The 12,110-nt window shown below is 39.2% G+C and overlaps 1 protein-coding gene across 3 annotated transcripts in view; it reads left to right on the top strand.

Annotated features, from left to right (window-relative positions):
* The window catches only part of REPS2 (RALBP1 associated Eps domain containing 2), a 98,267-nt gene that overhangs the window by 43,279 nt on the left and 42,878 nt on the right, over positions 1-12,110 (top strand). For 2 of the 3 annotated variants that reach the window (XM_052674041.1, XM_052674042.1), the window contains exons 9-11: positions 2,235-2,329; positions 7,015-7,084; positions 9,162-9,227. In XM_052674041.1, coding sequence (XP_052530001.1) covers positions 2,235-2,329; positions 7,015-7,084; positions 9,162-9,227 — 231 coding nt within the window. The remainder of the gene's footprint in view (positions 1-2,234; positions 2,330-7,014; positions 7,085-9,161; positions 9,228-12,110) is intronic. The other variant, XM_052674043.1, reaches the window with a different exon arrangement.

Below are 12,110 nucleotides of genomic sequence, written 5' to 3' on the forward strand. Positions count from 1 at the left end.
GAAAAGAGCAAATCAACCTTCAGTTACAAAAATAAATCTGATATAGGGTAAACATTTAATAAGTAATTTCTGGTGGAATCGTATTCTACTGTCTTCATGTCCAATGGGAGAAGCTCCTGTGAAACCTGTGCCTCCAAACTTCATCACTTTTAGTCTCTCTAATTACATTCCCTTGTCATAATTACAACTACCGTTTTCCTTCCAGTACCACCACTTTTACTCCTGTTGTCATCATAAAATAGCTTATAGGCTCTGTCTTGCAAGCTGAGGTTGGCAAGTTCATCTGTCAGACAAGGGGAAAACCATTTTTGGCAGCAAGCTTTCCAATTTAATCAGGAGGGTTTTAAACTAGAGTTGCCGGGGGTGGAGATCCTAAGATCATTGCACTTTGAGGCTGACAGTGGTAATGGATGTCATGAACCATGAAGCAGTTGGAGCAGGTCCAGAGGAGGGCTGTGAAGATGATCAGAGGGCTGGAGCACCTCCACTATGAGGACAGGCTGAGAGAGCCGGGGCTCTTTAAGCCTGGAGAAGAGAAAGCTCCAAGGAAACCCTTATAGCTGCCTTCCAACCCTGAAGGGGGCCTCTGGGAAAGCTGGGAGGGGTCTTTTTGTAAGGGCAAGTAGCAACAGGATAAGGGGAAATAGTTTTAAACTGGAAGAGGGTAGATTTAGAGTAGATATTAGGAAGAAATTCTTCACTGTGAGGGTGATAAGACACTGGAACAGGTTGCCCAGTGAGGTTGTGAATGTGCTCTCCCTGGACGCGTTCAAGGCCAGGCTGGATGGGGCTTTGATCAACCTGGTCTAGATGGAGGTGTCCCTGCCTATAGCGGGGGGGTTGGAACAAGGTGATCTTAAAGGTCCCTTCCAACCCAAACCATTCTATGATTCTAAGTCTTCATGTAAATCTACCTACAGTGGTATCAAGTCATCACATCCATGGAAGGAAGGGCATGGTAAGCTGTGGTTGTTCTCTAGGAGTCCTTTTCCATAATTTGTCCCTTTTAGCATTGAGCATTTATCAATTTCATAGATGATTATTTCTTCATGTGTTGAACAGAGCCAAGCATTTCAAGCTGGTCTGTGTAAAAGGGTGACAGGACTAATTGTTCTAGGCACACTACATGGGTAGTGGGTAATAAGCTAATGCTGTTGATTTGAAGATCTGGAAATGTCTTGTTGCCTGGTCAGAATTCTGAAATCTCTAGGCTTGCATAATTAAAAAACACAGCATCTCAGTGCACTGTACTGCTGTGAATGACAAGAAAGAATATGGCCCTGGGGTTGCATCAAGTTCTAAAATAAAGGGTTGATAAGTAAGCAAATGGTCGTATACTTGGCTAAAACTTCAGAAGAGATTTTTAAAATAAACTTTTTAATGTTTTCGTTGTTTGATTTTATTTCTCTGAAATTTAGGTTTTATTTGTCTGATTTGGAACATGATGAATATTTCTGGAAACTGTTTTTCATTGGGTTGTATTAAGTTCAGGATGGAGTAGGTTTTTCAAGGGAAATATTTGTGTCTGATAAGACTATTAAAGCTTCAGATAAAGTGACTCAGAGCATAAGACAGAGCACTTCAGAATGAATTAATCTTGCTAGTTTTATTGCTTGTTCTATAAACTACAAGTGCAGGGCCAAACTCTATCCTGGCATGGATCTGCTGACAATTTGACCCAGCACCTTATTTTCTGAAACTTTTATTAAAACAAATTAACAAAAAATCTGTCAAGCTGTTTGCCCTGTATGTAATCCACTGTATTTTAAATTAAGACAGATTTGCAAGAGCTCAATTTCTCCAGCTGAACTATAGGCTAGCCAGAAACTAGAGACTTGACCTGAAAACTGGTTATTGTGCATTCAGTATACCAATCTTAAAGAAGAAAGATTTTCCAGCTTTTAAGGGAAATTCATGTGAGATTAAGTAATCCTGTAGTGATATCAGCAGAAGAACCTGAGCCTATGGAATAGAAGTGCAGTTCTTGTGAATATTGCCATGAAAAGTTTAGAACTGTTTTTTCTTTTTTTCTGCTCTCAGTGCTGTTTAGTTGAGGAATACTGCAGATGATAGGTACTGCAGCAGTGACTGGGTTTGTTGTCCTTATTTATTTGCTTTCCATTTTAGTGTGTAACTGGTTTTAAGAAGTGCACATTAATCACATAGCTGACATGTAACTTGTTGATTATTTTTTTTTTCTCCATCTTTTTTTATTGTTCTCCTTTCCCCTCTAGCCTCCTTGAAGCCTCTGCGTGAGTGTGCGCTGTTTGATTCTTACTCTGAAGCATTGCCTGGCGGCCAGCCGACTCGGGACTTCAGCCGGATGGAGGTGAGGAAGTGTGGTCAGGATAGTTCCTGCAGAGTGCCAAGCAATAGGACAGTCTCATGCTTTCAGAGCTCCATTTCCCTGCATGCCGATGAGATGAAAACTCTCTTGTCTTTTCCTGGTTTCTTCTACTTTGCTTCTTTGGAGTTGAAAGTATCCCTGTTTTTTTGTGCAGTGTGGATGAACATAATTGAGTTCTAGGTGACTCAGTCCTCAGTTTATTGTTGAGCTTTCTTACAGTCTAAGGAATTAGCACCTAAGGGTCTACTTAGTAATTGTAAGGAGCTGGACAGCTGTTTTGAAGGGGAACAAGGAAGGAATCTTAAGGATCTACTGTGAACAGTATCACAGTGTCAGGTAAAAGTCTGTTGCAAGTAGAAGTAAGTTAAGGAGAAGTCCTTATTACTGAGGTTAAAAAAAAATTAAACTTTAACAGTCTTTAATGCTGAACTAACAACAACCATTGAGTCGTGCTTGGATATTGCAATTCTGAATGAATTCACCGTGGGATTCAAGGCTTTAGCATTTAAGACAGAGAATCAAATGGCAGATAGACTGAAAAAATGGGCTTTCAGGTCAGAATTGTTAAGGCTCTGAAAATTGCTGCAGATTGCTGCTGCAATTGAGTAAAAGGCTCTTCTGATGCTGCTGCCAGGTTAAAAAGCGATGATGTGTCATGCCAGCCCATCAAAGTGTTTTCCTAGTTATTTCAACCCTGTGCCTTGTTCTGGGGTGTTTCTAGCTCAGAACTCAGTTCTTTTATCACCAAATTCAACTCAGGAGGGCCAGACAGACCCTCCTGAGCTACTACTTCTAACACAGCCAAGTGTAACGTTTGCTTTGGGTAATGCTGCAGTCGATGCTTTGAACATCTACTCTGTTTTCTGGAACTTTTAAAATATGTGTGGCCTCCCTAATGCACTTGCTGGGTATTGCTTTGGTACAGCAGCTTAACTAAAGCACAGCATTTCCACTGGGTTTTGAAAGCAGTGCTATTACTCCGGTATTTTGTGGTCTGGGGAGTCCTTGTTTCAGTTAGGATGCTGTCTTCACAAGTGATTGCCCAGATAAACAGAGCAGATTTTTGTTGCTGCAGAGTTGTGATAAAGTTTGTTCTTCAGTAGCACAGCCTTTGGGACTGTGAGACTACAGCATTCGTTATATATATTTCAGAAAGCCTAGAAATCTTGCTTTCTAAGTCATCTTATGTTTCTTGGTCATAAAATGTTATTCCAATAATCTAACCAGTATAATTCCATGACTTTATTAAATGTCTTATTTTTAGGCTCTGCTTGTTTATGGTCCATAAATATAGGTGCGGAGTAAGGATTAATCTAAGCAAAAAAGCTCTCAGGCTCACAAAAACCCCAAGCAGCAAATCCCCCATTTTACATTTATTTTTTCATTTGATTTCCAAAAGTTAAGCTGTTAAACCCCCTCTGCCTGCTCTCTGCTCTCTCCTTAAGATGTTCTCACCATGAAGGCAAAAAACTTACTGTGGTGTGTAATAGTCAACTACCATTCTTGGGGGAATAGCTGGATGCACTGCTACTCCATTCCTAGCTTCTGCAAGGTGGCAGGATGTTCTGTAAAACTGATTTTTTTATGACTATATTGAAAACCAGAAAACTTTTCTAGCATGATTACCTGCTGGCTGAGAAATAGTGAGAGTTACCTGATTTTATCACAATGGTTTCCCTGGCTTTGCATTTTTTCTTCACTGTCTAGGACTTAGACACATTGGGCAGAGCTCTCAATTAGTTTTTTGTAAGGCTGTGTTTTTTTTGTCCTTTGTTATCCAGGATTAATGGAGCACAAAATCTCAAAACTGGTTTGAGAACGATTTTGGCTTGATTTTTCATTGTTGTTGTTCAACTGATGTTTTTATGTTTGGAATTAACGTTCTGAATGAATTTCATTTGGAAATTCAATAATTCATCTCCCATTCATCTCACTGTGTGGGAAGTGCAGTAATTCACTGTTACAATTTAATTTGTATCATGGCTATTTGAGGAAACACAGTTTAGATACTTGGCCTTTCTGTTAGAAATACTGTATTATCAATGCAATCAGTTATGCATCATCTCCATATCTTTTGTCTCTTTCCATCTATCATCAATTCTGTCTGTTTAATTTCAGAAGACCATTTTTACTGTGACTGCTGAACTACAGCGCTACAGTAAATTAGATATGATTCTTTACTGTATTTATAAGGAAGATAATGTCAGCAGACATGTCATTTGGACACGGCTTTGTTAAACTCAAAAAGTGTACCAATACTGGTAACGATATGTTCAAGAAAGAGAAGAGTGTCTGTTTTTGCTAACCACAGTTTTGCCTTTCTTTTTGTTTTCAAGTTTTTGTCTCTTACTCTGATTGTTGTTTTTTTGATTTTTTTTTTTTTTTTTTCTTTCCACTCTTTTGGCTCCTTTCCATAAGCCTTCTCATTGCCAAAAGCTTAAAGATGAGATGAAAGATTTCTCACTGTAGGCACAAAACGACCGGCTGAGGTTGCTCTAAGCTCTCTCATACTCACAATTCATTGAATTTTGTGAGAATCATTCCATCGATTCAAGCATTCACTGAGTTAGGTCTCTAGTCTGACACTCTTAACATCTAAGAGTTGTTAAAAAAACAAGAGAGAGGCTAGCGTCAAGTCTCATCCAGTCCCATGCTATAGCAGCGCCAACAGTTGCTATTTACCATGCACTTGGATTATAAATCCTAACATCAAAAGGTAAATCTCAATCATAATAGGATCTGGCAATGCTGAAGTATTCAACTCTGAATTGCTTCTATGCCTCTTCTTCCCAATGTTGTTTGTTGGTTTGTTTTTTTTTTTATCTGCTTTGAAGCAGTCTGTGAAGATCAAGAACCACTGGTTCTCTTATATGTGACAAGCTCTGTTGCCTAGCCGGCTGGTGACCTTTTTGCTTTACTTTCTTGTAGCACTGACTATAATATTTAGAGTGTCATGGCTAGCTAGGGATGTTAAGTGTTTTGCTCAAATGTTTTCAGAGTCCTCAATCTGTATGTTTGCAGTGCTGCTTCCTCAAAATCATTAGAGAGTCACATGTGCAATTTTATAAAATAGATGGCATGACAGTTTACTCTGGAGGTGCTTCTTGTTGGTTTTTTTTTTTCGTGTCTGCAAGATCTGTGTTTCTTATTATTTTTGCACGATGGATTGTAACCTGATATGTGCTTCCTAAGAAAAAATCAAACCAGCATCATTAACGTAATATTTCGAGAAGTGTGGGATTTCTGACACTTGTTTTATAGTTGTTTTGGCCACAGAATTGTTCTTATAGATACTGGTTGCAGAATTTGTTCCTACATCCTTCTCAGTATACTAACAGCAGAAGTTAGACGAACCGCAAATGCCTACATTGTAAGTTGCTGCTGAAACAGCTAAGGAGCACCCCTTGAGAGCAGCCCTGCAGAGAAGGACCTGGGGGTCCTGGTAGATGAGAAGCTGGACATGAGCCAGCAGTGTGCACTTGCAGCCCAGAAGGCCAACTGTGTTCTGGGCTGCATTAAAAAGGGGTGGCCAGCAGGGACAGGAAGGTGATTGTCCCCCTCTACTCAGCTCTTGTGAGGCTCCATCTGCAGAACTGCGTCCAGGCCTGGGGCCCCCAGCACAGGAAGGACGTGGAGCTCTTGGAGTGGGTCCATAGGAGGACCACTAAGATGATCAGAGGGCTGGAGCACCTCTCCTATGAGGAAAGGTTGAGGAAACTGAGATTGTTTAGCTTGGAAAAGTGGAGGCTCTTAGGAGACCTCATTATGGCGTTTCAGTACTTGAAGGGAGCGTATAAACAGGAGGGGAATGGCTGTTTATGAGAGTGGATGGTGATAGGAAAAAGAGGAATGGATTTAAACTGAAACAGGAGAGGTTTAGGTTAGGTGTGAGGAGGAAGTTTTTCACTCAGAGGGTGGTGACGCACTGGAACAGGTTGCCCAAGGAGGTTGTGGATGCCCCATCCGTGGAGGCATTCAAGGCCAGGCTGGATGTGGCTCTGGGCAGCCTGGTCTGGTGGTTGGCGACCCTGCACATAGCAGGGGGTTGAAACAGGATGATCTTTGAGGTCCTTTTCAACCCAGGCCATTCTCTGATTCTATGATTCCTGTTTTCCCATTAGAGGCTATAGCAGACATGCTAATGAAATCATTTTTCCCTTCTCTGTAAGTGTGTGTTGAAGGATGGAAGTAGTCCAAGAATCAGCCACCTCATTGAGAATGGTTTAGATACAGAACTACTGGACTGTGCTGTCCACCTTGTTTTCACCAAATAGAACGTTCAGGCAGGGACTAACTATTTTGAAAGGGCTGGAAAAGATTTCTTTAGCCCTAGTGCAGGAGTTGTACCCAGAGGAAAAAGGGAAACGCAGAATGACACTGCTCTGTTTTGCGAAGTCTCTCTTTGCATATAATCCTTAGTTCCTTGTGATTCAATCATGATGAATTGCTTTTTTAACTAATTTCGGGTGTGAAACTGGTATACCTTTAAAAGCAGAGTCATAGCTATCTTTTTAAAGATCTTCCCTGCTTCTTTATCATATAAAGCCAATCTTGATGAGAGAGAGAAAATCACCTTTATTCATGTTTGTCTGCGTTCTTAAATATTTGACTGTGGAAATGTGTGTGTCTGCTCTGATTATTATTATAAGTGATCTTCTCTCTTTAAGAAGGCATCAGCTGAAGAGGTACCTGATAATTCTGCCCTGATAAAAGATACGAGCAAAGATGACAAACAAGGTATTCAAATAATATATATATATATATATATTTTTTTTTTTTCCACTTAAGTTCCACATGTTAATTAATAATTCCATGTATATGCTGACAGAAACAGTCGTATGTTTGATTTCCAGGCTGGTTATGTGTTGTTGTAGATGTAAAAAACCAAGTCATTGACAGCAGCTGATGTGAAGAAAAATAAATGAATAGGTTTGCTCCGTAATTAACTATCCCACGTGAACTGTATGGAATACGCCTTTTAGGATAGGTCTAGTCCTAAGGCAAGTAGTGTTGCACTTCTTATTTCAACGAAGTTACAATTGTCATTAACTGAGATTTCATAGAGGCTGGATTGTACCAAGTTTAGGATTTACTTTTTTTGCAGAGAATAGCAACATTTCAAAATCAGTTTTTATTCTGAATGAAACAACAACAATCTAATAAAAAAACCACAACCCTTTATTTTCTTGTAAAGCAAACATTTTAGGCAAACTGGAAAAGATTCATTAATGCCACTTGGAGTCTGGGAGTTAACCAAGTGAAATTGAAGATTTTTTTTACTTTTTACACTCAGCAGCTCAGGACTTTCAGAATCAGCCCTGTATCATAGCATGGTCATTGCCTTTTGTATTCTCTATCCCTGACCTCTCAGGTTCTGACTTGCTGTCCTTGTCCCTCAGCTGTGGAAATGAAACATCTGTGGGTATTTTCTTGCCTGATTCTCAGAGCTGCAGATAATGTATTCATTAAAAAAAAAAAAAAAAGAGAGAGAGAAAAGAGAAAAAAGAAGTAGATCTTGAGTTTGCAGCTGTCCACATCAGAGCTTTGAGACCAGGTTGTCCACATTCCTGAATGACATTCTAAAACAGGCGTGACCAAGTTTGGCAGATTTCTTATATTCCTTGGTTTAAGAGAAGTTGTCAAAATCAATGTATGTTTGTAAAACACTTGGATAAGTCAGTGAATTCCAAGAAACTCATGTTTTGTCGATGAGGTCTGTTACACTGTAAAAATCATAATGCATAAGACCAGGAATTGACCTGTGAAGGTTATTGCTTTCAAACATCTACGGAAGATCTAACTTTTACTTGATGAATTCATTTTCTTCTGTGATAGGAGAAGAAACAAAGAACTTGTTCTTTGTTCTGGGCTGGTGGTGTGTTAGGTCTGATGAGAAGCTACTCCAATTCATGTGGTCCTTTTTGGCTGGGACTTGCTGTATTTATGACAGATTCCTACCTTGTCAGCCAAAGAACAAATGCTCTCTCATTCTACCATTTATTGCTCTTCCAGCAAATGAAAGAACATATTGCTTTCCTGGCTGAGTTGTTGTTCCCACACTAGAAGAATCTGCAGTTCAGGACTGCAGGAGCAAATTTTCCTTCATTTTCAAAATGATACAAGTAGATTATCTCCACTACAGTATCAGGTTTTGATATAGTTAAGTGTGGAAATCGTGCAAATAGAACTTAATCTGAGAACCAGACTGGTCCCATGCTTTCTTTGATAAAGGCAGATGAAGATGAGAGATTTCTTTAAAAGTGGTTGTTTATAATGCAGCGTATTACATGCATTAAAATATGCTAGTGTGTGAGGAACACTTGAGAAAGCTATTAATAAAGGATGCATAGACATTGGTAAGAGAGATACAAGCACAAAAAATTGTGGTTTCTTGAATTTTAATCTTGTCTCTATCAGTGCTATTTGACTTCCCTGGGGCAAGCTGATGAGGCTTCAGTTGCCAAAAGCAGCTGTCTCTGCTGTGCCCTGGGTTTCTGGGTTTCTACCTTCAAAGAGGTGAGTCCCAGATCTGTCAGGTGTTGCTGGTGTCCTTCCTTCATTCAAACATCAAGTCCTCAAATTAGGGATTGTTTGGCAAGTTGAGCATAGGCCTTTCTAATCTTGACTTTTTGGCTCTTATGAATACTGTTAAGATATTTGGTGTTCTGAGACTGATTTGCTATTGTTGGTTTCTCTTCATGTATGTTTGGCTTTATTGAGCATTCCAATGGATACTGTTCTAGTACTGCTTTCTCCGAGCTGATACCTAAAAATATAATCTGTACATATTTAATTTTCTTTCTTTTTTAACAAGCTCTTAAAGTAAGCACTGCTGTCAAAGTGATACCAAAGGAATTTCAGCACTTGACTGTGAAAACAGGTAAGGAGAAAAAAAAAAAAAATTGCAAGTTACTTCTATTGGAATTTCAATCATATATTTTTATATCAGAGCAAACCTAAGTTAATGTAATCTGGCTATTTTTTTTTTAAGATCCCTTTTCTCTATTATTATTATTATTATACTACAGAAACTAGCGTTTACCTCATAATGTCTATTACTTCATGAGTAATGTTGATTAGTACTTCAGGATGTCAAAAGGTTCTTTTTTTTCTTCCCTTGTTTTATAGCATATGCGTGTTCTTTGTGCATCAGAAATATTTTGGACGTAGTATTCTGAAAGGCATGTGAATTCTGTTGTTTTTTTTTATATTACAAATGAAATGTAGCATCTTATTGATAAAAGCTCTTCTCCGGTGTCAAACAAGTATGTGCTGTTTCAGTAACTGTGTAACTATTCTGAAATTGACTATTTTTTTTTGCGATAAAATGCCGTTCACATTTTCCATCAGGAAGTTTAAGGGCAGATAGCCTTTTGGCACTTAGAATATCAACACAAGCTTTTGTTCCTGGGGCTTTTCTCTTGCAAAACCACCTATGATTTTTCTTTCTCCAGCTCTGATATAACCTTCTTGATGTAATGCTGGAAAATTTTAATTTTGGAATGACATAGCGAAAACTGCTTAGCTGCTCCAGAAAGTTTCTGTGCATTCAGTTCAGTTCATCAGGTCTCCCTTGCCCTCCCCTTTGTTAGCCTCTTTCCTGGAGTGGTAAGAATGTTGGACGTTTCCCAGTGAAATTAGAATCTGGACCTACTTTCTTTTTCTTCTGAATAAACATTTTTACTCATGAAGATTTCCTTGATTAAGAAAACCGACTCCAAATGTCTGTCACAGCAGTTCTGTCTCACAGCTCGATTTATTCATGGCTGCTCAACAGCTGCATGCTTCATTTCCCAACTTAACTCTTTCTTTTTATTTTCAGCTTTTTTTTTTTCCCCTGGCTTCTTCCCAAACACTTGGCAGCTACAAGCTGTCCTATCAGCTCTTTTTCTTAGAGTCACAGAATCATTAAGGTTGAAAAAGACCACTAAGGTCACCTAGTCCAACCATCTTGAACAACTGCTTCTCCTCTTATGCAGACAGACATAAGACAGACAGACATAAGCTCCCTTCTGAAGGGAAAAGGAGGTCCATTCAAAAAATCAGTTCTGATCTCCCTTGTCCCTGTCCTCCACATTTTGCCCAGAAGCATCCCAAGAAGAGGAGGCTCAGGGATGATCTTATTTCTCTCTACAGCTATCTGAGGGGAGGTTGTGGTGCAGTGGGGGTCGGCCTCTTCTCCCATGATTCAGGCTGGGCGTTAGGAAATGCTTCTGGTGGTTAGTGGTGCTGGAATGGACTGCAAGGGAGGTGGTGCAGTCACTGTCCTTGAAGGTGCTCAAGAAACATATAGATGTTGTACTGAGGGACATGGCTCAGTGGGAAATATTGGTGGTAGGTGGACAGCTGGACTGGATGATCTTACAGGTTTTTTCCAACCTTGGAGATTCTATGATTCAAGGAGTTTTATTTTCACTTCAGCAATTCCATTTTTGGTATGCTTAGGAAAAATAAAACACTGCCACCTGCACATCACCGTTGTCACCATCATTTTTCCCCCCCACTATCTTGCATCTCCTCCTGCTCCTTTTCCAGTTCTGCAGGTTTTGCTTACCAAGGGAGGCAGTGTAAAAACCATACATGCTCAGCATCTCTGAAAGTCTGTCCATTTTATTTAGACTGCCAAGTGTAAGATCATTGCTGGCCTTGGACTTCTAGAGGATTAAGGGTTCGAATTTGTAAACATTTAAATTTTTGTCTAGGCCACCAATAAGAGATGATAGATGAGTCACTGCAGATGATTTAAACTAAAAAATCTTGGTTTGTTTTCCTTATCAGTGTAGCATGGTTGCACCTTTTATAAGACAATTTTCCACTGAAGTCTCCATCCCATAAAGCATGGAGGCCCCAGTTGTCTGTTAGGTTACAGACAGAAGTTGTAGATTCTGCGTAATTAGAAACATTAAAATGAAGTTGAGTTGGGGGAGGGGCTGGAAGCAGTTAAACAGCCAAAAAGGGAACCTTCATATTTTACTGTGGTTTGAGTGAATAAGTAAGTTTACCATCAGGCACGATTTTAGTTGGTCCAGACCAGGCTGCTCAATTCATTGGGCTCTGGTAATCCAGGAATCATACAAACTTTAAAATAATAAATGTAATCAATTTACTCAACAACTTTGATTTTTGTCTTGGCTTCATGTTAGTTAAGCTTGTTTGTTCATAACAGTAGAAATATGGAAAACTCATGAACCAAGTAAATATTTTTGCATCATCTTGAATGATTGTTGTATATGTGTGCAAGCCTACACCTTACACATGAAATATGCAAAGAGGGAGTGTCCCACGATGCCAGCACACTGCAGAGAAATGCTGCCACATTGTTGTTTGCGTGCCTTAATAACGAACTACCTGTTTTACAAGAGTTTTGTGTATTGTTTTTCACCTTATGAAAGATTCACACTATGGCTAGGTCTGGATGTTGTGTAACTGCAGCCTTGAATTTCCTGATTTTCAGGAGCTTAAAAGAAAATCCTTGGCAGTAGTATTATGTTGCAATATTTTTTTTATTTGCAGTCTTTTCAGGTCTTTCTCTTCCTTTTGCATTTCTCTGTTTACCTCAACAAGATGTCCTCAAGGACAGATAAAACGTCAGTTTTACCTGTCTTTTTTATTTTTCCAGAAGAAAGTCTTTCTAAAAGAAGTATGAACAGAATTACTATCTCCATAAAAGAAAGAAAATTGGATGGTTCTTAAGCATGGCTTAGCTTGGAGAGGATTTACACTTTCTATTTCTAAATGGCATATATTTAATAATTGTGCATGT

Source organism: Tympanuchus pallidicinctus, unplaced genomic scaffold (assembly GCF_026119805.1).
Source record: "Tympanuchus pallidicinctus isolate F22 unplaced genomic scaffold, pur_lepc_1.0 scaffold14, whole genome shotgun sequence".
Lineage (NCBI taxonomy): Eukaryota > Metazoa > Chordata > Aves > Galliformes > Phasianidae > Tympanuchus > Tympanuchus pallidicinctus.